At 37.4% G+C, this 25,178-nt stretch overlaps 1 protein-coding gene across 2 annotated transcripts in view; it reads right to left on the bottom strand.

The window, feature by feature from the left end:
- mapk1 (mitogen-activated protein kinase 1) overlaps window positions 1-23,136 on the bottom strand; it is a 43,395-nt gene extending 20,259 nt beyond the window's left edge. The window contains exon 1 of one of the 2 annotated variants that reach the window (XM_065250907.2): window positions 22,779-23,136. In XM_065250907.2, the coding sequence (XP_065106979.1) occupies window positions 22,779-22,909 (131 nt within the window). In that variant the 5' untranslated portion in view covers window positions 22,910-23,136. The remainder of the gene's footprint in view (window positions 1-22,778) is intronic. The other variant, XM_065250906.2, reaches the window with a different exon arrangement.
- Window positions 23,137-25,178: the final 2,042 nt, after the last annotated feature.

The following is a 25,178-nucleotide window of genomic DNA, read 5'->3' as shown; positions in this document are numbered from 1 at the left end:
CGACAGGAAGTGGAATTATCGAAAAGAAAAGTTCCACTTTATGCAAATGAGGAGAGACTTTCAGGAGCGACTGCCAATGGGAGTAAAGCAATGAAGTTCACGTCATTCGTCTTTCAGCAGTTACTGAAAGGAGGGCTACTTATTTGTTTAGAATCCTTACTAGGACAAACAGAATTAGGAACGCCTAGACTAGAGCTGTGTCCCAATTCGGAGGCTGTGACCTCCGAAGGCTGCATTCTAAGGGTGCGTTCACACCAGACGCGGAACAGGCGGCGAGCGCGACTGATTTACATGTTAAATCAATGCAAAGATGCGAATAGGCATCCTGTGGTGCGGAATGCGCGACACACTAAGTGCGAATTAAGCGTTGATGAGTGATCCGCCGCGCAAGTTGAAAAATCTGAACTAATTTTCGCGCCTGCGTTAACCAATCAGGAGCTTGCTCTAGCAGTGACGTGATTACAGGAAGTGAGTGGAGGCAGGAAAACAAAACAACAAATGGCGGACAATTATCATCATCACAGCTACACAGTACATCTTCGTACTTCTACAGGAATTAAAAGGATCTTGTTTGGAAGAAAGTGAGTGAGGACTGAGGAGGTTGAACAATCTGGTAAGTTCAATAAATTTGAGCCATATAAGCTCCTCCCATGATGCGAATGTACACGTGAATGTCTCAAATGACTAGAATTTCATGCGAGTAAACTCAAAATGTTCAAGCGTCCAACTACGTGTGAATAGTGCGTTTTTGCCACCTCTTCTGATTCTGGTGTGAACGCACAGTAAGACGAATTGCGTCACAGCAATGCGACAAAGTCAGTAAGGTTGTCCCAATTCGAAGGCTGCCTACAACGCGACCTCAGTATGCATCCTCCTTTCTGCGGACTGTAAAGGATCGAACGAATGGATCCTTCACAGCCTAGGCTATCCAGAGATCCATTGCGTGCCTTAATCTACATCAAAGTATCATATTTTCTAAAATAAAATATTTTTCTGGTTTCATATTCATTTAAACAAGTCAGAAACATCTCCGCTGTGTCCAGCTGGCAGGCGCAGTGGACACGTACAGCAGATGATGAAACGTATGGATCCTCCGAAGGCTAGACCTTCTCATTTCAGTTTTCTTTGCGGACTTCGGAGGCTGTAACGTACAAAGAGCGAATCCTTGCTTTTGTGGACACATACTTTGAAGGACCCAGCCTTCGAATTGGGACACAGCTAAAGTCACTTGTGGTGTGAAAACAAAAAGTATAGACTTTGTATAGACTCGCCTGATCTTTGCGACAGTCCCTGCCGACAGTGTGTTGCATGACGTGACTTCCTTAAAAGACTTATGAACCCGCGTCTCCAACATAAACACCAAAGCTCAACATGTCTGAAGCGTGTTTTCTAATCTAGGCCACGGCTCTGATGATGTGCTTCATCACCAAACACATTAGATTTGTTTTGATAGCAGTTTCACACCATTGGGTTCACGACTGCAAAACCGTTCTGCACTGGAACCGGACTGAACTCATGGCTACAGCTCCTGCATTGCGCACACACGCTTTAAGGGACAGAAGCGTGTATAGACAGTGAGAGAAAGAGGTAAAGATAGAGGGATACCGCAAGACAGCACAGAACAGAGAAAAAGAGAGAGGCATGGTTTCCACGGAGACGGACAGGCGAGACTTTGCGGTTAGAGTTATGCAACAGGCCGTTGCCATGGTAATGTGAAGGTGGGGAGGGGGTGGAGACAAGCAGAACATTCGTAGTGAATTTACACAAAGCTGTCACAATGCCAGATACCCTTGGTCTACAAGAAAAAAGGGAAGGGGAGAGGGAGAGAGCAAGCGAGCGAGATGATGGTGTACCATCAAGCAACCAAATAATAAGGATGTCTATAAATAAGTCGGATCTGCATGCAAACTGTGAATCTTAGAACGGTACCCAATGGATTCTGGAACTGAAGATGAACAAATGTAAAGATCACAACAGGGTTTCCGTTTAAAGGGATGTGCTCTTCACAAAATAAGTGTGTTTAGGTGTCTTACATGACCCCTTTATTTTAAAATAATGACTATGGCTCTTGGTTAGCACAATGGCAAAGTAATTCTTTAAATGATGTATGATTGGAGTTAACCCCACTAAACCTTTCAGGAACATGTCTTTTATGTTTTACTTAAAAAATTTACCAAAAAAATATTGCATGAAAAGAATGAAGCCTTGGTGCAACATCACAAATTGGCCCTGTCCCAAATGGCAAACTCTGGACTTGTGGACTTCCTCAGATTCCACACTTAGATGACATCATGTAGTTGCAGACCTTAGGAATCCTTGACGCAAGTCCACGAGGGCTCACCAGAGTCATATTTTGAGACAGACTCAAGCGTCACACCGGAAATAGGAAGAAAGAAGTGGTGTGATCTGTTATCTGATTGCTCTTTTGCAAGGACTTCTGGGTTGGTAAAGTGTGTGGGGCCTGCATCCATGCGGGCTTCGCTGAAGACCGCATCAAGGGTGCAAAGGGGGTGCTGATGAGCTCACTTCGAAGCATAAAAATGATGGATGGGACACCCTACGGACTCGTAGACTAAGCGAGCACGTGCAGTTTAAAGGTGCAGTGTGTAAATTTTAGAAGGATCTCTGGACAGAAATGCAAAATACAAAACTATATTATCAGGGGTGTATAAAGACCTTTTTATAATGAACCGTTATGTTTTTATTACCTCAAAATGAGACGTTTTTTATAGTGCTGGAACGATGCGTCGACGTAGTCGATTACGTCGATTACGTAATTACGTCGAGTTGCCGGAAATACGTCGATGCGTCGCACTGTTTACATTTTGAAATGAAGGCGGCTTCAGCTCCGACCGGGTGATACAAGTGTTATACCAAACAGACAGAACGCGATCAAAAGTGTGGGAATACTTTAAGCAGAGACCAAATAAAACACATACTGTGTAAAACTGAAATGGCATACCACAGCAGCGCAACACCTGTGTATGATCATCTTAAAAGAAGAAAACCTGGGGCTCTCCGACCTCAAAATGACGAGACGTCAGCGTAAGAATTTGAACTATTACAGTAAGTTTTTATACTTACTCTATAAACAATAGAATCAATACATATTGTGCTTAATACAGCTGCGTTTACATCTTCGTTTAATACGAGCTGCGAGACGCCTGACAGACGTGACATTGCATCGCTTCTGGGCAGTATGTTGAAACAGTAAATAAAGAGCAGGACATGTTTTTATATTAAGAAGTTATGAAATAATAAGTTACTGTCACATTGAGAACTGATAGGCATGTGCCCGCGTGCACTGAAAGCCAGCTGGCAGTGCGGAGTTCCCAATGAACGTCTTTTTTGCGAATATGTGCGCAGATATTACAGAAGCTCGTCTTGTAAGGTATTCCTGACATCCGTTTATTTAAAATTAACAGCGGCGTAAACGCTGTTTATAAAATATTAGAAGATCATACTAACTGAACTTGTTTTTTACCCGGAACTTAAGAAAAGTTAAATGTTAAAGTTAAATGAGAATGCAGTACTACTAATAGTAATAATATTAACAGTAATAATATAACCATTACATTTTATATAAGGGTTCATGAATCACAATGAACTTATTTTTACTTCAGTCTGAACTAATGCTGAGTTAATGCATGTACCAATCATAAACTAATGTTTAAAATATTAATATATGCCTATTTTATTGTTTAAGGTAACTAATGCCTCTTTTAAAGTGGCACTGCCACTTTATTTTTCATGTTGAAAATTTTGGTTTGTGTGTTTGTTTAATTAAGAAAATGCTTAAATAAAATGTTGGCGTTAATGGCAGATGTTACATTTATTATTTGTTGGGGAATTATATGTATAAAAAAATCATTAGACTATTCGATTAATCGAAAAAATAATCGATAGATTAATCGGTTGAAAAAATAGTCGATAGTTGCAGCTCTAGTTTTTTATCTACATACATAGTGGTCCCTTTACGTGGAAGTCGCCATTTGTGCCACCATGTTTCTACAGAAGCCCTTAAAGACACACTATGCAGTTATTTTACCTTAATATAACAGCTTCAAAGTCATTTCGATGGTAAACGAAGTCATAGTATGGCGAATCATCCCCCTGTTGAAGCTCGGGAAGGACGCCGCTACCAAAACCAGCAATGCAAGCTTGAGAGAACCGCCCCTGACAAATCTCGCGAGAATCACGACTTGCTTTACGGCAACGACGTCACACACGTTAGGCTTGTTCGACTTCGTGCAGCGCTGCAAGAACCGGCAGTCGGATGACGTAAAAGTACCGCGAGAATGATCCGAGACGGCACTTTGACGTCATCCGGCTGTTGGTTCCTGCAGCGCTGCACGAAGTCAAACAAGCCTGTAACAACAAGCCTGTAACAACAACTGCACGCGCGCATTTGAGACGTGATGCTCGATGAGGGAAACAGCTAAGAAAATCCGTTCGGAAGAGAGTAGAAAGCGAAAAAGAGAATCTGACCGAGTTAGGAACCGGACAAGAGTCCCACGCGGTCAGGTTTTTACTCGTTGGCGTGAGCTAATAGACAGCCCTGGATGCAAAAGGGATGCTGATCTGGCGATCTTGTTGATGGACAAGTAAGTAAATCTTTTATTTGTAAATTTGTTTGCGGTCTATGTTGTATGTGGTTGCGCTTGCTTGTAGTGTGTATTTTTTTACTAAGCTGTTCATTCATCCAGTGTTGATGTTAGACCAGTAAAATAACTTCAACAAGGGTCTAGCTAGCTTACGATCATAAGAGCATTTAGCAGACTTGCTAACAAACACTCGTTTCTCTTACATGTTTTTTTTGGCCATCTAAACTCAAGTGTTGTGTTGTGATGTGTACGTAGTCATTTGTCTAATTTCGATTGCTTATGGCCAACGAATAACGGCCAATGTTATGAAATAATGCAACGTATACAATTAACTTTGTCAATACATTTTGTAATGTTTACATTACAATTAAAAAACAAATGAAATTATACAGTAGACATAACGTTAGACTATAGACTGTTTACTTGTGATTAAGCTGCAATCTTGTAAAAACGTAATAAGCCAGCAAACGCGGTAGGCTACTTTTATTATTATATGCCTACTCTACACTTGGCATAAACTTCATATTATCCTATTACCATCATCTGTAGTTTAGTAGACATGCAGTAGCCTAATATTTGTATGAAACTGTGAAACATTCCCTGGTCATTATCTTCGAAGTCCATCTCACGCCCAACACTATCCTAACAGGTACGTACAGAGTGGGCGTGCGAAATTACGACAGTTGCAAGTTTTCCCCAGTGACTCTAGGGGTCGCTGTTTGACAAAAACATCAAACTGCATGGAATGCCTTTAACAGACAAACTTTTTTTACTAAGTTGTCTCAGACCATGACATGTTTTTCGGATGACTGCTACCGTAGTTTCTCTGCACGTTTCAAAAGCGAGGGGTGAGCAGTGGACTGAGCAGTTGGTTGCAATTAGCAACCTCACCACTAGTTGCTGTTAAAATTTACACACTGCACCTTTAAGGTCACAAGACCGAAAGTCCACATATGAAGTGCGCCATTTGGGGCCACTGTCAGTATACATCAGGGAACAACTGGTGGTAATTGCAGGGGATTCGTGAGTTACAAATTAAATAATAAAATGTTAAAAATCTTAATACTTACAAAATATATATTTTATTTATTTATCATGTGACCATTCCACAACAGTACATTGTATCATAAAACTGAGAACAGATACATTCTATGTAGCAATAAAAATAAAAATTTAAGAATAACTAAAAGTTTAATAAAAAAATAAAACTTTTAGCGATTAGTTGTTATGCAGCCCTAAATTAAAAAAATCTCAAAGAAGGATCCAGAACTTTTTCCAATTGTCATTGTGCAAGCACAATGAATTTGCATAAAGCACAATGAAACTGGATATTGCACAACCAACCTGTATCACAATCATTAAAGAAAACACAATGGGAGTACCTGCCAACTAAATTTCACAATAAAATAAAACTTAAAGAGCACCAATGGTCCGATTCACGATTTTACATTTCCTTTGGTGTATAAGTATGTATTAGTACATGTTAACGATACGCAAAAGGTACAAACCCCAAAGTTAACGATGACGCGAGTTATTGTCTCCAACATTAATCTCTTTTCTTGGACTACAACCAACACACGGATTGTAGGCAACAGTTTACTTCCTGTGATTGGTTATGTAGACGAGCGACATTATCATAATTCCTCCCACTTGGACTCACAGCCTGTAAGTTAGCGCAAATCTTTCAAACATGGTAAGTAGCGTCACATTTCCTTTAAGTATTAAAGGTATTTAGACCAATCACAATGTAAAGATAAGCTGGCCAATCAGGGTAGTGAAATCTGGAGCTACAAAAATGTACAGTATTTGGAAAATAATGTTTTTTAACCATAAATTTGTTATTTATTTTTCAGTGACATGTGTCCAGAAACATTTTTATGTATTATGTGTGTGCTTTACGTGAGCATTTATCAATATCACCCTGTGCAAGGTTCCTCCAAGTCTAAACAAACCTAAAAAATTCAACTTTTTGAGGGCGGAAGCATCTTAGACTTCTCTAAATGAGGTTGAGACACCACAAGTGGGGCTAATCCTTTTCTTTCTGTTCTGAATCCAGAAAGCCTCCACATTTACAGCTGTGTCAGTAAGAAGCTTTTCACATTCAACAAACCAGAAAATCATCAGGACGTTAACTAGACTGAACGCCTTCACCATACTTTGGAGACTGAAGGAGGAGATCAAAATGTTCTTACAGATAGATCATTAATTTCACAAACAAGATTTTGTGTGCTGCGGTGCTGTGGGTGGATCTTAAGTGTTTTTTATAATGTTGTTAAGCTGTTGCTAGGGTGTTTGACATGGCTCATTACTAAAGAATTTACAAAAGAACTTAACTATATAAAATAAAAGTGCTACAAAGGTTCAGTGATGCCATACGAGAACCATTTTTGGTTCTTCAAAGAACCATTCAGGTGATGGCTCCTAAATGAAGTTGAAAGTTTGTTCAATCCTTAAAGACCCACTTAAGTGTCTTAAAATGCACAGCTTTGTTTGATGGCATGCACTGACATAATTTCCACAAAACAGGAAATATGGTAAGGGCATAATGGGCTGCTCCTCCCCTTTATATATTTACTTATCATGAATGATGTCATAAAAATTATTGATCTGAATTGAGAGACGTGTCAGACTGAAAGTTTTAAATGGTTTTATCGTATTATGTTTTGGAGCACATATTTAAGGCATATTCATACTAAAATATAGGTTAAAGGTTAAAGTCCCCATGAAATCAAAATTGAATTTTTTATTTATATATATATATATATTTATATTTATATTTATATTTATATTTATATTTATATTTATTTATGTATTTTTATTTATATTTATTTATATTTATATTTATATTTATATTTATATTTATATTTATATTTATATTTATTTATTTATTTATTTATTTATATTTATTTATTTATATTTATTGTTATATATATATAAATTGAATATATATTCAATTTTGATTTCATATATAATATATATAAAAAATTTAATTTTGATTTCTTGGGGACTTTAACCTATGACCAGTAGTAATAGTGATGCTTGCCAAATTTCTTTCCTTAACCATCAAGCCTGTCAATCCCAATTCCCAACAAGCATTTCTAGTACTTATATTTCAAGACTAAAGCAGTGTTATTTTTCACCCACTTTCAGCTCTTTTCTGGCATGCCTTGACAAAGTCCACAACAATTAAAAGCAAAAAAATAAAACAGGCAGTCTGATTTTCTTTTTCTGCTCTCTCTGACACTCCTCTCAGTGCGGCTGGTTCGCGTGACGATGGATTGACATCCTTGGCAGAAGCGTTGCCATGGAGACTAGCACTGTGGCAGAATTTGGCATGGAGGCAAAACCCAGACAGTAGCCACAAGTGTGTTTGCGCAGGCATGTGAGAGCTTGTGTATATTTATTGACTGATTTACGTGTATGTGCACATGCATATGGAGGCGTACAAAAGAACATACAGTTATATGTACCTTTATGGGTATACAACACATTTAAATGATGTACCTTATGGGGTACAATATTATACCCTAAGGAGCAATTGTGTACCATAAGGAACAATTTTGTACCAGTTACATTTTAGGGGAACAAAACAGTTAACTGTCCCTTTAAAAGGTACACAATAGATACTTAAAGCAACACTATGTAGTTTTGTTACCTTTAAATAATGTCTCTAAAATTATTTCAGTGATAGAACAACTTTTAACTGGACAAATTGTACTGTTGCTGCAACCTGAGCAGCCTCCTAGCTGCTACAAGCACACTCTGAAAGTCGAGGTGGAGGGTAGGAAACACAGCCCCGCCCCTCCCCCTGCCTGCAGAAGTGTGTCTGATACCAGGCACTGTTGCGCTTTTCAACCACATGGGGGAGCTGTAAGTCATTTTTACATGGAAACTACATAGTGTTGCTTTAAGGAACAGTTATGTACCTCAAAAGGTACAACATTGTATTATGCTTATATACCTGTAAAGGTAAAAAAATGGACCTTGGGGTACCACCCCAGCAACAAAAAAGGTATAGTTGTGTACTTTTTTCTGACAATGTATAACAAACTGTAAAATATAACTTTAATACTGTAATTTAACTGAATCAGTATTAAAAGTTGAATACATTACAATAAGGTTGTATTTGTTAACAGTAGTTAATGCATTAGCCAAATGAACTAACAATGAACAATACTTCTACAGCATTTATTAATCTTACAATGTACAAAATGTATAAATTATAATGTATACATTTCTTGACTAGTGAGGAGTAAATTGTAGCTTGAAATAACTTACGCTAATTCAATTTTATCTAGTAATTGCACTAGCCGGGTGATGCACCAGCGCAACTTCATGTATAATGTATGCAAAACTACCGCTCCAGTGTTCAAAAGTGTGGAGAAAGAGGGCCGTTCCGATGTTGTTGTATGTGGAAAAATACTAATTAATGTCTTTGTCTAATTTTTTTGTTTAAATGGTCCGCAAATGTGCTTTTCACATTTGACACGTAACCTTTCGACTAGGGTTGCCGCGGTGACAGAATTTTCCCACCGGTTAATCAGCGCGTCACAAACCCGGTGATCCGGTATCACCGGGTGGGAGGGGCTTATAAATGTGCATGCAGACGTGCACATTTTACTTTCACTTTTGAATTACGCAACTGTTTAAATGCAGTACTTGCGTAAGCTGCGTTAAATCACGTATTAATTTGCGTGCAATGCGAGTGCAACAGCTGGTTTAATTAAGTGCTCGAGTCAGTGTGTGCAGGTAATTCTCACAGAACCCGCCAGTCCCAAGCAGAGCAATCGGCTACTTCTCCATAAAGCGCTGCTTGAATGATGGGTTTATTATTTTCTTGATGAAAAACACAACAACAAAACGATCTCATCATATATGTATATTATAACAAAAACGAGTAAGCACGCGACTGTCTGGTCAGTCAGCTCGTCTCGCAGACTCTGATAAGAATAAATTAAATCTGACACCTGCTGCTCTGTGACGTGACGCGCGTTCAGCTCCGCTGAATTCAGGCAGCAGACACATTCAGTTGTAAGTGTTTGCTTTGTAACGAAACTAAATGATTTAAATTAGGGCTGGGACAACGCGTCGACATAATCGACGACGTTGACACAAAAAAGACGTTGACGCAAAATATGCACGTCGATTCGTCAGACCCAAAAAGACGGTGCCGTAGAGTAGTAGCAACGCGAGTGGCTCCAGTCCACACCGGCTTCACAGCAAGTGTGAGCAGTGCGTAAGCGGCGCATGTTTTTTTAGCGCCCATGTTAACAAGCATGCACCCTGCCGCATGAGCAGCGCGAGCTCGCGGCTCTGTAGCAACAGTGCTGCAATCGTTTCTGCGTGGGTTCTGCTGCGCTGCTCAAGCTCATTTAAAGTGAAAGTGCTTTGTTTATGGTTTAAATGCTCGTGGATTGACGCGAAAGAGTGTCATTTTACCATAAAATCATGAATGTGATGCCAAGTGTGTTTTAAACAGAGCAATTTAACAAAAAGCAATGAAATATGTAAAAACACACTGTTGCCAGAAGACTGCGTTTTCATTCACTCTCTGTACAGCAGTAAATGAGTCCTCATCTATCTTGATAAACTTAAGAGAAAGAGATTTAATAATGTATGTGCTTCTTAAGTTTAATTGTGTTTATATCTGTCATTACATGGACGAACAGCACGAAAACAATGTGGATTAAACAAATCAAGTTATAAAAATTACACTGTGTGACCATTAAAAGGCACATTGAAGAGGTTTTGCTCATAAATGCATGCAAAATAAAGTCATTTGAACTTGAGATTTTTATACTGTTACTAAACAGCACAGAATGAGCTGCAAACAGCACAGAATGAGCTGCAAACGCTTTATGAAATGCTACCTCTGACTAAGAATGCATTATTTTGCACTTGTATAGTCTTTTTTTATTTTGAAATTTCAAGAGCAATCAACATATATTGAAATGTTTACATTCAGATATGTAAATCAACATGTATAAATTGCTATTAGTTAATTAATGGGGAGATAATCGATAATCGAATCGAAGTCAAATCGGACTGATAAAATGAATCGTTAGATTAATCGATGCATCGAAAAAAGAATCGCTAGATTAATCGTTTAAAAAATAATCGTTTATCCCAGCCCTAATTTAAATACACGAAAATATCAAAACGACGAAAGACGTAGGCTGAAGCACCGGTAATCACTGTTTCACCAACTATCGCGGCAAGCCTACTTTCGACATGTTTACGTAATATGTAAGGTCGCTGTGGCGCCTCACGTGGCTATTGCAAGACAAGAAGTTGTGGTCTAAAAGCCTTGTTTGGGATCATTTAAGTGCTTTGAAGCTGCAATGTTAAGATGCATTTAAATTGTCAACTGTTGAGGTCCAATAAAGTCTATTAAATTGAGAAAAATCCTGAAATGTTTTCCTGAAAAAACTACTCGACTGAATAAAGAAAGACATCAACATTTTGGATGATATGGGGGTGAGTAAATTATTGGGATTTATTTTCTAAGAAAGTGGAATATATCTTTAATTGTAAATTAAAAATTGTGAAGTATGATTAAACGTATTTTTTTTTTAATTTTATATGTTAACAAATACAACCTTAAAGGGATAGTTCGGCCAAAAATGATATTAAACCCATGATTTACTCACCCCCAAGCTGTCCGAGCTGCATATATCCATCGTTTTTCAGACAAACACATTTTTGGATATTTTATAAAATGTTTTAGATCTTTCAGTTGATTAAATGTAATGTTACGGGGTCCACCCATAGTCCACGACCTTCAAGTCCAAAAAAAGTGCGTCCATCCTTCACAAATTAAATCCAAAAGGCTGCAGGATGATAAACAAAGGTCTTCTGAGGGTAATCTGCGTGGTGTTATTGTAGAAATATCCATATTTAAAACTTTATTAACGAAAATAAACGCCTTCCGGTAGTGCCGCCATCTTAGTCGCGTCCGCATTCAGGATGAGCGCTTACGCAGCCTACGGAGGCTACTCTGCTGCTGCTCTGTGCCCCTGCCCTCCAAATTTGTCATACGTCACTAAGAAAAGTGTGTACACTACGCTGATACTCTCTCCTGAATGCGGACGCGACTAAGATGGCGGCGCTACCGGAAGGTATTTATTTTCGTTAATAAAGTTTTAAATATGGATATTTCTACAACAACACCGCGCGGATTACCCTCAGAAGACCTTTGTTTATCATCCTGGAGCCGTTTGGATTTAATTTGTGAAGGATGGATGCACTTTTTTTTGGACTTGAAGGTCGTGGACTATGGCTGGACCCCGTAACATTACATTTAATCAACTGAAAGATCTAAAACATTTTCTAAAATATCCGAAAATGTGTTTGTCTGAAAAACGATGGACATATGCAACTCGGACAGCTTGGGGGTGAGTAAATCATGGGTTTAATATCATTTTTGGCCGAACTATCCCTTTAATGTAAAATGCTACCATACTGCAAATTTGGATTTTACCACTGTTTGAAGTGTCCTATGCTGTAGTAAGCTCTACCAATTCTAAACTCTCCAAATACATGTCAAACTAACAATTAGCACACTCAAATATTTCATGAAGTCTTTGAATTTATTTAAAAATAAGATTTTCTCTGTGCTTTTTTTAAAACAAGCAAGGTTTTAAAGTTGGCAAATTATACCTCAAGTGCTTAAAAAAATCAATTTTTGATAGTTACAATTCTATACACTGTCATATAAAATGCTACCACCTCAGTGACAGCCTGCACCATTTTTGACCATTTTTGATGACAATGTACAAAAAAATTTGATTTGCAAAAAAATCAAACCGATAACTCTTCAGCTATGTGCAAACAACAGCACCACAGACAATTCATCACACACTGAATCTATTTACTAAACCCAAACTCAAGAGAACAAACGGTCATCATTACAGTGATTATTAATGTAATCTGAGCGATAATGAAGAGGTGCTGTTCAAAATGAGGCAACACAAGACAAGTGAGTCAAACAGCTAAAGCAAACAGCCATAGAGAGAGAGATAAGCTTCAACAAAACCTTAGTGACACATTTAATGATCTTAGCTTTAAAAAAAACTCAAACAATGTCAGAAAATTAGTATAATTATCTAATAAGCAGAAGAGTGTTGAAAAGAATAGCACAATGTATCTGGAACATATCTAACACTTATGTCTTTACATTAAATTACACAGTTTCATTTCCCTGGCAAACATTGATAATAAAATATATCAAGTATGAATCAATTTGTCAGAATGTTGCACTACTTGTAGGTGTAATAAATTGACATAGACTTTTATTACAGCCATTTGCACAAATTTATGATTTGTAAAGAAGACAAAGGGCAATAACTGCCTATTGAAAATATTATGCAACTGTTGAACCATCAAGAATTCACTTTATCATAAAGCAACAACAGACATGAACTGAGAGCTGAGGGTTAACATCTGAATCTTACAAACTGAATGTATTACTAGTCTAGACACAACAAATCAATGTGGATATGAATAAGATAAATGGTATACATTTACATTAAACATTTACACACAGCGTAGATGCTTTCATCCAAAGCGACTTACAGTGCATTCAAGCTATACATTTTTTCAGTATGTGTGGTCCCGAGGAATTGAATAGGGGTGTAAAAAGATGTGTATCGGGATATTTTGTTTGCCGATACTGTATCGATTCTCAAAAATGGAATAAAGTTTTTTCCAAGATTCGTGGCAGTTGTTTCGCTTTGAATTTACATCTGACCGCTAGTTAGCAGTCTTATCTACAGGGGCGCGTCACTAATGTTAGCGTGTAATACACCTGGGCAAAAAACACGCAAGCAATTATCTGATTCTCATGCGTGTCTCATTAAGCCGGTTCGGTGATTAGTAGTAAATTGCCATCACCTGCATTCAGATGGAGCGGCATTTATAACACAGAGCCAAATTTCACAGAGAAGATCGCAAAGCTTTCATAATCGTGGAAAATCGCCTCCAATATTGTATGCAATTTTGCCCATCTTCTGGGTTAAATACGGCTTTGTGTAGTAAATGCCGCTCCATCAGTGGATAAAACTACTGGTTCAGCTCCCGCTTCGATGTACAAAAGAGAAGTGTGGCGTCATTTTAGCTTTTGTTACCGACAAGTCACAAAAGAGATTGACAAAACTTGTGCGGTGTTAAAGGTGACATAGAATGATTGAAAGGGGTATTTATCCTTGTTCTGTGATGTGACATGTAGACAACAAAATTTTGGTTGGGTCTGTAATGCCTTAGAAGCTTCCTAAAAACCTCTCTCAGAAAGCTATATTAGGGTGGGGGATTTCAAAAGAGTGGTTCTGCACCTATTTGGCATCCCTTGGGCTTAACTGGCAACCTCATTATGAAATGCAAGCACTTGACGCTGATTAGCTGCCACTCAAAAGAATGTAAACTTACAGTAAACTTTCGCCTTGAACTTCGTGAACACTGCTGAAATTTACTTCCGTTGGAGGTGAGAGGCCGGATGTATGCAAATTATTTTGAAGTGGAGGGCATGGGTGACATACAAGGAAACTTGCAAATTAATGAAATATCTTGAAATAAAACAACAGAGAACAAAACACGACAACAAAGGGAGTCTTTAGATGTAATGTACGTTATTTACAGCAATAATCTGATCTGATTAATTAGTACTGCACTACATGGTTAATACAACATGGTTCAAACAACGGATGTGTGACAAAGTTATGTTTTCAGGAAAAACAAGCTAGTTAGTTTTTCCAACTATGCATCATACTAGCAGCGAGTTTTGTCGTTGTTTGGAAAACGCATCAGGGGCGGATGAACTGGTGGAATAAATGAAGAGTATCGTTGCAAAACGAGATAACTCCGTTTTTAACATTTTTGTCAAAATTTTTTTATTATTATGTTATCATGTTATTATTTTGTTTTATGGTGCTACTTAGCTGTATTTTTTTAAGTTATGAAGGTTTAAATCAAAACAAACCAACTGCAGTTGAATTTATATTAATTGAAATGCACAACCAAAAAACGAGATTTCTGAAAAAAAAAAGTTTTGCAACGAAACTCTTCAAATATATAAATGTGTCATTTGTGGATACGGGGCAGGAATCAAAACAGGTACGGTGGTCCGGGCGTTGGGATCTTTATGTAAAACGGATAACGTTTCTGGGCGGGTACGGCATTAAATTAACAAAGCTGTTGATTAACGGTCGGGAGCTGTGCTTGCACATCTGGCAACAAAAGGACCGGCTCGGAATCAGAATGCCATGCATAAAATCTGACAATTCCGGTCGATCGGTGCATCTCTAATTAGAGGATATTGTTTTATAATTAAGATGTTTTTTATCGAAAGAGCACATTTCATGCCATTAGCTTTCTAATTTCGAATAAAATTAGCAAAAAAACAACAACACTTATGAGCAAAACTGTTTCACACAACTAGTTGTTTGTCTGATATTACATCTAGACATCAAGCCAAAGCAATTAAGAAGCATTTGCTTGTACTTTAAGGCCATAGTGCCCATGAGGCATTCAACACCTAACTGAATCAGAGATGGGGTCATGCTCTCTAATGTGAAGACTAATAGAGGAAAGAAACTGGGAATCAAACCTGCAACATTCCTCCTCTCGATACAGAGAGCCGTTGAGCCACTTCTGCAATAATATGACACCGCTGTGTCGCAAGACTGCTGGAAATTAAAACCCAACAACACATCTCTGCAGAGTCAACATGACTTTTTCTTTCTCATATGAAACAATGCAAATTCTCGACGTTAAATTAGTAGAGATTTCTAGATTCATCTTCTTGGTACAACGCCAAAGTTCGCCAGAGTTCACAGGGGCGCGGAATGCTCACACATGCTCACATCAAATTTAATGCAAAAATCTGTTCCTCTAATAATTTTATCTAAACATATTATGAAGGTAATTTAGCGCCTAAAAGATTTGCATGCGCAGGATAAATCTGTAAAAACGTACTTGACATTGCAAGCGTAAAATAAATTTTTGTAAAGGTGTAAATCAAGTTGCAAGCGTAAGAAAACAAGTTTTGCAACACTCTACTGTTAATCGTAAGTGTAATTCATGTCTTGTAAAACTGAAACTTCATATTTTTACGCAAATAAGTATGAACTGTATGCATCTGACCTCAGTTTTTCCGCGCTTACACTTTTGGCGCGGTTTTTGCCCTGAAATACTGCCAAAAGCATTGCAAGCATTGCAAAAGAGAAAACAATGAGTCATCAGGAGCCTCATTTCATAGCCCTGCCTTCCCACCCGCGCTTGCAAACTCAAATCAGTGAAAGAATCGTGACAAAACTTCAAGCGCAGAGGGACAAGTAGATGTCGGGTTATTTCAGGAAATAGTTTTTTACAACTGGTTTATTTTACAACTGGTTTATTTTACACACAGAGAGACAGTTTCTACGCGACTAATTCATATTTGCCGTTCATGAAACTGTGCTTTTGTTTGCAGACTTTCAATGCTTTTGGCAGTATTTCAGCGCAAAAACTGCGCCAAAAGTGTAAGCGCGGAAAAACTGAGGTCAGATGCATACAGTTCATACTTATTTGCGTAAATAGTTTCAGTTTTACAAGACATGCATTACACTTACGATTAACAGTAGAATGTTGCAAAACATCTTACGCTTGCAACTTGATTTACACCTTTACAAAACTGTTTTTGCACATGCAAATTTATTTTACCCTTGCAATGTCACGTACACTCTCACAAATATGATCCTGCGCATGCAAATCTTTTAGGTGCTAAATTACCTTCATAACATATTTTTTGAAATCATTATTGAACATTAAAATCAATCACGTGGCTATAGCTCATGTCATTTTCGTTGTTTATATACTTTATGGATTTAAAATTACATTAATTTCATAGGATAATGCAGATGTTGTGCAAAATGCATTAATGACACAATTAAACAAGTCATTAAACAAAAAGTAAATAAAACATGCCGTCTCAGATGTAAATATGATGCCAATATGTCATTATTCCGATTGAATAGTATTTGATATAAAAGTTAGTAAACACTTTTATTTTGGAGGTTTTTGCATGAAGGCAGGGGCGCTCAGATTGTTAGAAATGTAGGTGTCATGGAAAAACCTGAAAGCTCTATAATATTTTGTTTGTTGTCAGTGTATGCACAAATGTCTGTGAGCTGTGCACGCTGTGCACACTGTGCCCCCTTGAAAAAAATTGGTGCATGACGCCCCCTGATTATAGCATATCCAAAATGGCCCTATTTGAGTAAGTGTTACACTAAACAAAAGATTCAAGTAACATAACATTCAGAATAAGCACGTTAAAAAGTTAATGCCAAATTAAATTAATCATCTGAATGTAAGAGAATGTTGTTCCAAAGAATTGGTTGTATATGAAGAATGTGTTTTAATGCAGTAGAATGAACTTTTAGTATTAAAGGATTAGTCAATTTTCTTAAAAGAAAAATCCAGATAATTTACTCACCACCATGTCATCCAAAATGTTGATGTCTTTCTTTGGTCAGTCGAGAAGAAATTATGTTTTTTGAGGAAAACATTGCAGGATTTTTCTCATTTTAATGGACTTTAATAGAGCCCAACATTTAATACTTAACTCAACACTTAACAGTTTTTTTCAACGGAGTTTCAAAGGACTCTAAACGATCCCAAACGAGGCATAAGGGTCTTATCTAGCAAAACGATTGTCATTTTTGACAATAAAAATAACAAATATACACTTTTAAAGCACAACTTCTTTTTCCTCAAAAAAACATAATTTCTTCTCAACTGAACAAAGAAAGACATCAACATTTTGGATGATATGGTGGTGAGTAAATTATCTGGATTTTTCTTTTAAGAAAATGGAATATTCCTTTAAAAGTGTAAATTTCACAAATGAAAGTACATTTCAAATGGATGTTGTTAAAATATTAATCTCATAGATTTTTTATGTAAATGGTGGTTTACATTACAACGGTGGTATAAATGGTTTTAATTTACAGGATGCAGCAGAACATTGTTCTGAAATTGACAATGTTGTTGTGTAATGTTTCAATGCAATCAAATTAAATGGCTATACACAATTCTAATTGCCAGTCATTAAAAAAATAATAATTACTTAAATTGCATTCATAGCTTGTAACAGTGAAAATCATTGTTATTGAAAAGAAAACAGCGGATGGCGGGTGAGAACTGGAATAGGGGTACATAAGGCTGGTTTCAAATATTATAGGAGTCCAATACTCCAAAAAGGTTGAGAAACACTGCGCTAGCCTAGCATATAGCATTAACTAGCATAAATCGCTAACTCAGCCGTCACAACTTTGTTTTTAGCATTGTAACAACATTGTAATTAATGTAATGAGTTGACTAACGTCACAGTCGGTGAGTTATGTTGAGATTGGCCTGTTTACCAGCGGTCTTTTGCATGCACAAAAGGAGGAAACAATTGTGTCTGAGGCTCACGATATGTCCGTACCATGTACAGAACTCTTATTATTTGTCTATGCCGAAGTTAATACTGTTTTACATTTTATGGCACCTTTAAACATAAACTGAACGTTCTTTTCCCGTCTGGCAGTCCCAATCCCCGTTCACTTTAATTATACAGAAACGAGCAACTAGGATGTCCTACAAAAACAATCTGTTTCACATATCAAAGACATGAATACAGGTTTGGAAGAACAGGAGTGATTAGAGTTGTTATTAATAGGTGAACTATGCCTACATTCATTTATACATAAAACACTGAAAGCACAATGTAGATCTCAGTATCACAGCCTAATTACACTTGCTGTCTAAATCCCAGAGGACGTCACCTCCAGTAATTACACCCTGTTGTACAATGGACACAATTGCTGTTGTACATAAAGAGTTACTGGAATTAACGCTTCACTGAGACAGAACAACAAAACGGACTACGGGCTAACGCTTCGATTTCTCTAGTCTTAAATCCACTTAGCAACCCCTCCCCTGTGCCCTACCTCTCTCATTCACTCGCTTTCGGATTTTAAACCGAAACCCAGGCTGTTCCCTACTTAACACAGCTAAATTCAACATTCTTCACTTGTTACATCACAGGGCACCCTTTTGAGCGCTGTACCGGTGAACGCTTTTGGAAAAAAGTGACCCGTGGTTACTGGAAAAGTTTGGAGGTTAGAGATGCATGTGGAGTAGATATAACCAATCCTAGGGGCTGTTTACACTTGGTATTAAGATGTGTTTTCATTGATCGGATCACAAGTGGACGAGACACACATTACGTTTACACCTGGTATTTAAATCCGTCTCTTTTGTCCACTTTCGACCGCTTCTGTTCTGAATACTATGAGGGGACGGTCCATGAGACGGTGGGCGAGTCTCTCTGCTGTCATTCAAACGCGAGCGGGAGTAATTATGAGTTTATATGGACGCAAACTAATATTATGTCGGAGTCCGCTGCTTGTTTAGCTAGTAAACATGCTGCACAGAGTTTTGTACATGTGTATGTAAGAGCTTTCTTTGAATTTTCAGCGTTCAGTTTTATCAATGAAAGGCTAAAAATAGAGCTGTTCACCGTATGTTCACGCCAGAAGTCAAAAGAAGACGTAAAACTTGTGTTTAATACCTCAGATAAATGGGCGGAGAGAAGGCGGTCTGAAGCAGTATGGCTGTTCGAACACATTCAACCACATTTGCGTTCCGCAACTCCAAAGCGATCCGATCGAAAGTGGTTTCGACTACCTCTGGATGTGGTTGCAAGTGGTCGAAAGTGGACGAGCTCAAAACCTTTTGAACACCGTTTACACCTGGCATTAACGTCGTCCACTTGTGATCCGATCGACGAAAACGCATGTTAATGCCAAGTGTAAACAGCCTCCTAGATCAGTGTTTTGATAGCATATTTGACGTCAGTTTTTGGTTTCAGCTTTTACGTTAAAGGTTTGGCAAGGCTAGATGACCAAAGTAATAAATAGAGCATTGTATTCGAGGAAATTAAACTATTTTACATGACACGTGTTACTTTATATAACAACCACCAACGGTTGCGGCATATCTCGATTTGCATGATGTGCAACAGGGTAACAGTCAGTCAAAATTGGTTTCACTATAGTGAAAGAGGTGCGATGCAGAATGCAAAATCTATTAGAAAGTCCAACATGTCCAATTGGCAGTGCAAACTTTTAGTCGAGAGGAAATTGTATAGACAACACATTTCGACCTCATCTGCAGTGCATTTGTATAAATTGAATTTTATGCTGTTTTTTTTCTTCATTTATTTTCTCCTTTGCTTTTTATGTCTGCTTTTAATTTGACTTTATTCTAAATCTCGTTGTGTATGGGACAAATAACAGTTCAATTTGAAATATCCATATTTAAAACTTTATAAACTAAAATAACTACCTTCCGGTAGAGCCGCCATCTTAGTCGCGTCCGCATTCAGGATGAGAGCTTACGCAGCCTACGGAGGCTACTCTGCTGCTGCTCTGTCCCCCCGCCCTCCAAATTTGTCATACGTCACTAAGAAAAGTGCGTACACTACGCTAATACTCTCTCCTGAATACAGAGGAGTCTAAGATGGCGGCTCTACCGGAAGGTAGTTATTTACGTTAATAAAGTTTTAAACATGGATATTTCTACAACAACACCGTGCGGATTACCCTCAGAAGACCTTTGTTTATCATCCTGGAGCCGTTTGGATTTAATTTGTGAAGGATGGACGCACTTTTTTTGGTCGTGGACTATGGGTGGACCCCGTAACATTACATTTAATCAACTGAAAGATCTAAAACATTTTCTAAAATATCCGAAAATGTGTTTGTCTGAAAAACGATGGACATATGCAACTCGGACAGCTTGGGGGTGAGTAAATCATGGGTTTAATATCATTTTTGGCCGAACTATCCCTTTAAATGACTTTTGATGTATATTTTGAAATTCCTAGAAAGTAAAATTTCGATCAAACTTTCTAAACATATTGTACAATAAAAAAAAACTTTTTTTTTACTTTAAGCTGAAAGTCACATGCATGCTGCTGGTCCTACTCATTTTTCCTCCAATAAGATAAGGTAATGTGCTCTTTTGATTGGTAAAGTATTAAACCACATCCTTCCTTCAGCTCAAATTCCTTTCACTTAAAGCGAAAATCAACAAAGCTCTCGTCTGTTTAAACTAGCGCTGCATAAAGGCTTAAGTACTGTTACAGCATGTTCAGCACGACGTGTTACAGGCCTAAACCTCCATATGACTGTAAACCCGGGGTGGCTTGTTCTACTCTGTAGCTTTTGGAGTGGGTGTGAACCATTCATTCATCCGTGCGAGAAGAGCAAAACCAGGCCTGCCAACAATGAGCTCATTCGTTTAGCTAGCGGACTTCTCTCACCAGAACAGATGGCCGATCAGACTGCGATTTCGAGCCAGGAGTCTCTCAACTGTGCACACAGAGCTAGCTTGAAACTGACCCACAACAATTCTTCTCTGTTATACAATTTCTACACTTTTGTGCATGCATTTCTGTAATTGATTGATTGACAAACAGCACATCAGCAATCGAGTTATATCTGACTTTGTTTTAAGAGAATCTTAGGGGTCTGGCAAAGATCTACACATTTGTATTTGTATTTATGCATGTTAATATCTGGATATTTATAGTGCTGCACAATATGCCAAAATAACGTAAAATAATCGCGGTATGCACATCACGTATTTAATTTTAATACTTAAAAAAATGTATTGTGAAAGTTTTAGGTTGATTTGGACACTATAGTACCTGGCATATGGTTGGGATATGCATAATAGCGATTATATTTATTTATTTTATTTGTTTACTTTGTTAAAATGTCTGATTTGTTTTATGCAACAGTAAAACATGGCTGTCCGCTTTTAGAAGTTTTTGTGATGCTTTCTTTTTCCTGAAATATGAAGCATATGTTGGTTTTATAGATTTTTTACAAATACCGTATCGCACATTGAATGCAGCATTATTTAGCATACTATTGCATCTCGCATTTTTCTTCAATATTGCACAGCACTATTGTATAACATCAGGAGTATTTCAAGGGCACATGCAGTAAAAAGCATCGGAAGGCAATATGTTGTTTCTCCCAGCTGTTCTTAACCTCTGGAATCCAATCTGCACTAATGTCTGCATGGAGAGCACAGACACCTTGACATGTCTGAAAAAACACTGCGCAAATTTTACATCAACATACTCCTACACCTCCATTAAGTTGTTTTGATCCAGGCTTAAATACTAAACTTCCTGATATCTTTGTGTTTACACACTGGAGCTGCTTCGAGATCATGCACCAAATTCTTATAATATTGGGCAACTTTCAAGCGCCTGCAAACAGCGCAGTGCAGACACAATACAAGAATCTCATTTGTATATTGAACTGAATAAAAATTCCATTATACACTAAAATGACACAATGTACATGTATGCATTTGCCAGACGCTTTTATCCAAAGCAACTGTACTGATATGAAAATGTATACCTTGAATGCTCTTTAAACATATAAGGCAAAGGTTCCTAATAGTAACATTTATTTATTATTTGGTGTATTATTTTATCATCCACTTAATCTTTCGTTTACACAAGCATTATGGAAACACAACACAACAAAGCTTCAAAGAACCTTTTATTTTGAGTGCGTATGGGAGTCGAACCCACAACCTTTGCACTGTTGATGCAATGGTCTACCAGCTGAGCAACAGAAAGAAAAACGCATAATTCGCAATGCAAACCAATGCAATGGCTTTCAATAGCAACCTTGAATTACGATCAAAAAGCGATTCTCAAAAGTCGTACCCTCCTTAAACTTGGCAATGCCCAACTTACTGTCACTGTCTATTTAAAGCCGCTGGGCAAATACTCGAGAAGTTGACTACAAAACATCGGTTTCATACGTGCATGCCCTTCATTTACACTACATTTACGCATTAACCTGACGATTTATCCAACTTAACATACGTTGTTATCGCTGTGCGGTCCCTGGGAATCGAACCCCAAACATTTGCGTGGCAAACGCAATGCTTTAGCAACCGAGCCACAGGTTTGTCAAAGAAAAACAAGACGTCAAAGATGAAATAAAAGAACAGTGGTGCACTGCGCAGTGATTGAATGAACAAAAACAAGAGGCAGAAAATACAATAAACACAATACAAAGAGCAACAATGCGGAAGCGCGTTAGAAGTATAAATGCGTCTTACCAAACCATGCCGTAAGCGCCCTCTCCGATGTACGAGAGGTTGCTGTAACGCGGGCCGACGTCAAAAGCTTGACCGCGGACCAGCTCGGCACCGGATCCGGAGTTCGGGGCAGATACCGCCGCTGTCGCCATTGCTGAGAAAACGGACTGCCTTTTCGCGCACAACAAACGCGGTTTTGTATCCAAAAGCAGGGGTTGACTACAACGTTAAACGCGAACAGACGTCTCGTGGTCGGTGTGAAACAGAAAGAGCCGCTGAAATCTTGACGCTTGGCATATATATATAGAGGTACTGATAGTAGCGTGCGCGTGCTGAGACGGACTGCGGGCGGCGGAGCGCGAGAGTGTTGCCGCAGGAAATAACGGAGGAGGTCACGTGGCCGGGAGCGGAGAGTGGTTGCTATGGCGATTGAAGTTAGGCCTCGAGAGGTTTAAGATGCTTCACTTTAACCTGTTGAAAAACCGAGATTGAGTTAGAGTTTAATTCAATTCAAATTTTGGTTTGTACTTTTTACAATATTCCAAGGCAGCTTTACAGAAAATATATATGAAAAAATACTTCGGTATCTACTAGTAAATTGTAGTAGGCTATATACTTTTTGTATAAAGTACTAAAGTAAATGTTAACTGAAGTATTCTTTAGTGGTCTTCAAATATGGTGCCCGCACAGAGTTTGTGAGTTGCCCACCAAAGCCTCAATTTTTAATAAACAGTGATAAAACATATCAACAAGTAAAATAAAATAAAATCAAGTAAAAAAAGAGTAGATTATATCCAAAAAGTAGCCCTCCAGATTGGTTTATCCATTGTGGTAGTACTTGCTTACAAAAAAGTTGGAGACCCCTATAGTGAATTGATAAACACTATAGAAGCAGGAAGAATTTTACTAGTTTACTACAGTGAATACTAAAGTAAAGCATACTATGGTAATTTTTTGTGTTTGTATAACAAACAGTAGATACATAGGAAAAACAACACTAAATACAAAGTAGAAATGGGGGATCCTTAAAAACAGGACATTTATGAATGTACATTTCACAAGGTACAGCTTAATGTAAAATTATAGAAAAAAATGTATCTTTTGTATCACGAAAAATGTCTGTAATTTATTGTGCTGGTTATTTTTCCGGCACCCCAGCTGCCAAAATTTTCCTCTTTTTTACAATGTTCATCTAAAATTACAGAAAAAACTGTATTTTGTATCACAGAAAATTTCTGTAATTTAATGTGCCCATTATTATACAGTATTTTTCCGGCACCCCAGCTGCCAAAATATTACAGTTTTTTCTCGATTTTTTACTGTCTTAATGTAAAATTACAGAAAAAATTTGTTTATTTTGTACCACGGAAAATTTCTGTAATTTAATGTGCCCATTATTTTACGGTATTTTATCGGCACCCCAGATGCTGGAATTTTACAGTTTTTTACAGATTTTTTTTGTGTTAATGTAAAATTACAGAAAAAAACTGTATTTTTGTATCATGGAAAATTTCTGTAATTTATTGTGCCCGTTATTACGCTATTTTTCCGGCACCCCAGCTGCCAAAATTTTACTGGGGTTTTTTCGGGTTTTTTACAGTCTTAATTTAAAATTACAGAAAAAATGTGTTTATTTTGTACCACAAAAAATGTCTGTAATTTATTGTGCCTGTTATTTTACAGTATTTTATCAGCACCCCAGCTGCTGGAATTTTACAGGTTTTTTTATTTACAGATTTTTTTAGTGTTAATGTAAAATTACAGAAAAAAATTATTTTTATATCACGGAAAATTTCTGTAATATATTGTGCCTGTTATTTTACCAATTTTTCCGGCACCCCAGCTGCCGAGATTTTCCTTTTTTTACAGTGTTAATGTAAAATTACAGAAAAAACTGTATTTTTACATAACAGAAAATTTCTGGAATGTATTGTGCCTGTTATTTAACAGTATTTTACCGGTACCCCAGCTGCTGGAATTTTACTGTTTTTTACAGATTTTTTTTTAGTGTTAATGTAAAATTACAGAAAAACTGTATTTTTGTAAATTTCTGGAATTTATTGTGCCTGTTATTTTACAGTGTTTTTACGGCACCCCAGCTGCCAAAATTGTATAGTTTTTTTTTTCGTTTTTTTACAGTCTTAATGTAAAATTACAGAAAAAAATTTGTTTATTTTGTACCACATTATTTTACGGTAATTTTACTGTTTTTACCTATTGTTTTACAGTGTTAATCTAAAATTACAGATTTTTTATTTTTGTACCACGGCAAATTGCTGTAATTTATTGTGCCCGTTATTTCATGGTATTTTTCTGGCACCCCAGCTGCCGGAATTTTACCCTTTTTATGGATTTTTTTACAGTGTATGTAAAAAAACTATTGTCTGTAAAATTGTGTGTGAGATGCAATAATGCAACCAA

The sequence above is a fragment of the Paramisgurnus dabryanus genome, chromosome 5, assembly GCF_030506205.2.
Source record: "Paramisgurnus dabryanus chromosome 5, PD_genome_1.1, whole genome shotgun sequence".
Taxonomy (NCBI): Eukaryota; Metazoa; Chordata; class Actinopteri; order Cypriniformes; family Cobitidae; genus Paramisgurnus; species Paramisgurnus dabryanus.
The sequence above is the reverse complement of the archived record's forward strand: the minus strand, read 5'-3'. Positions and strand labels throughout refer to the sequence as shown.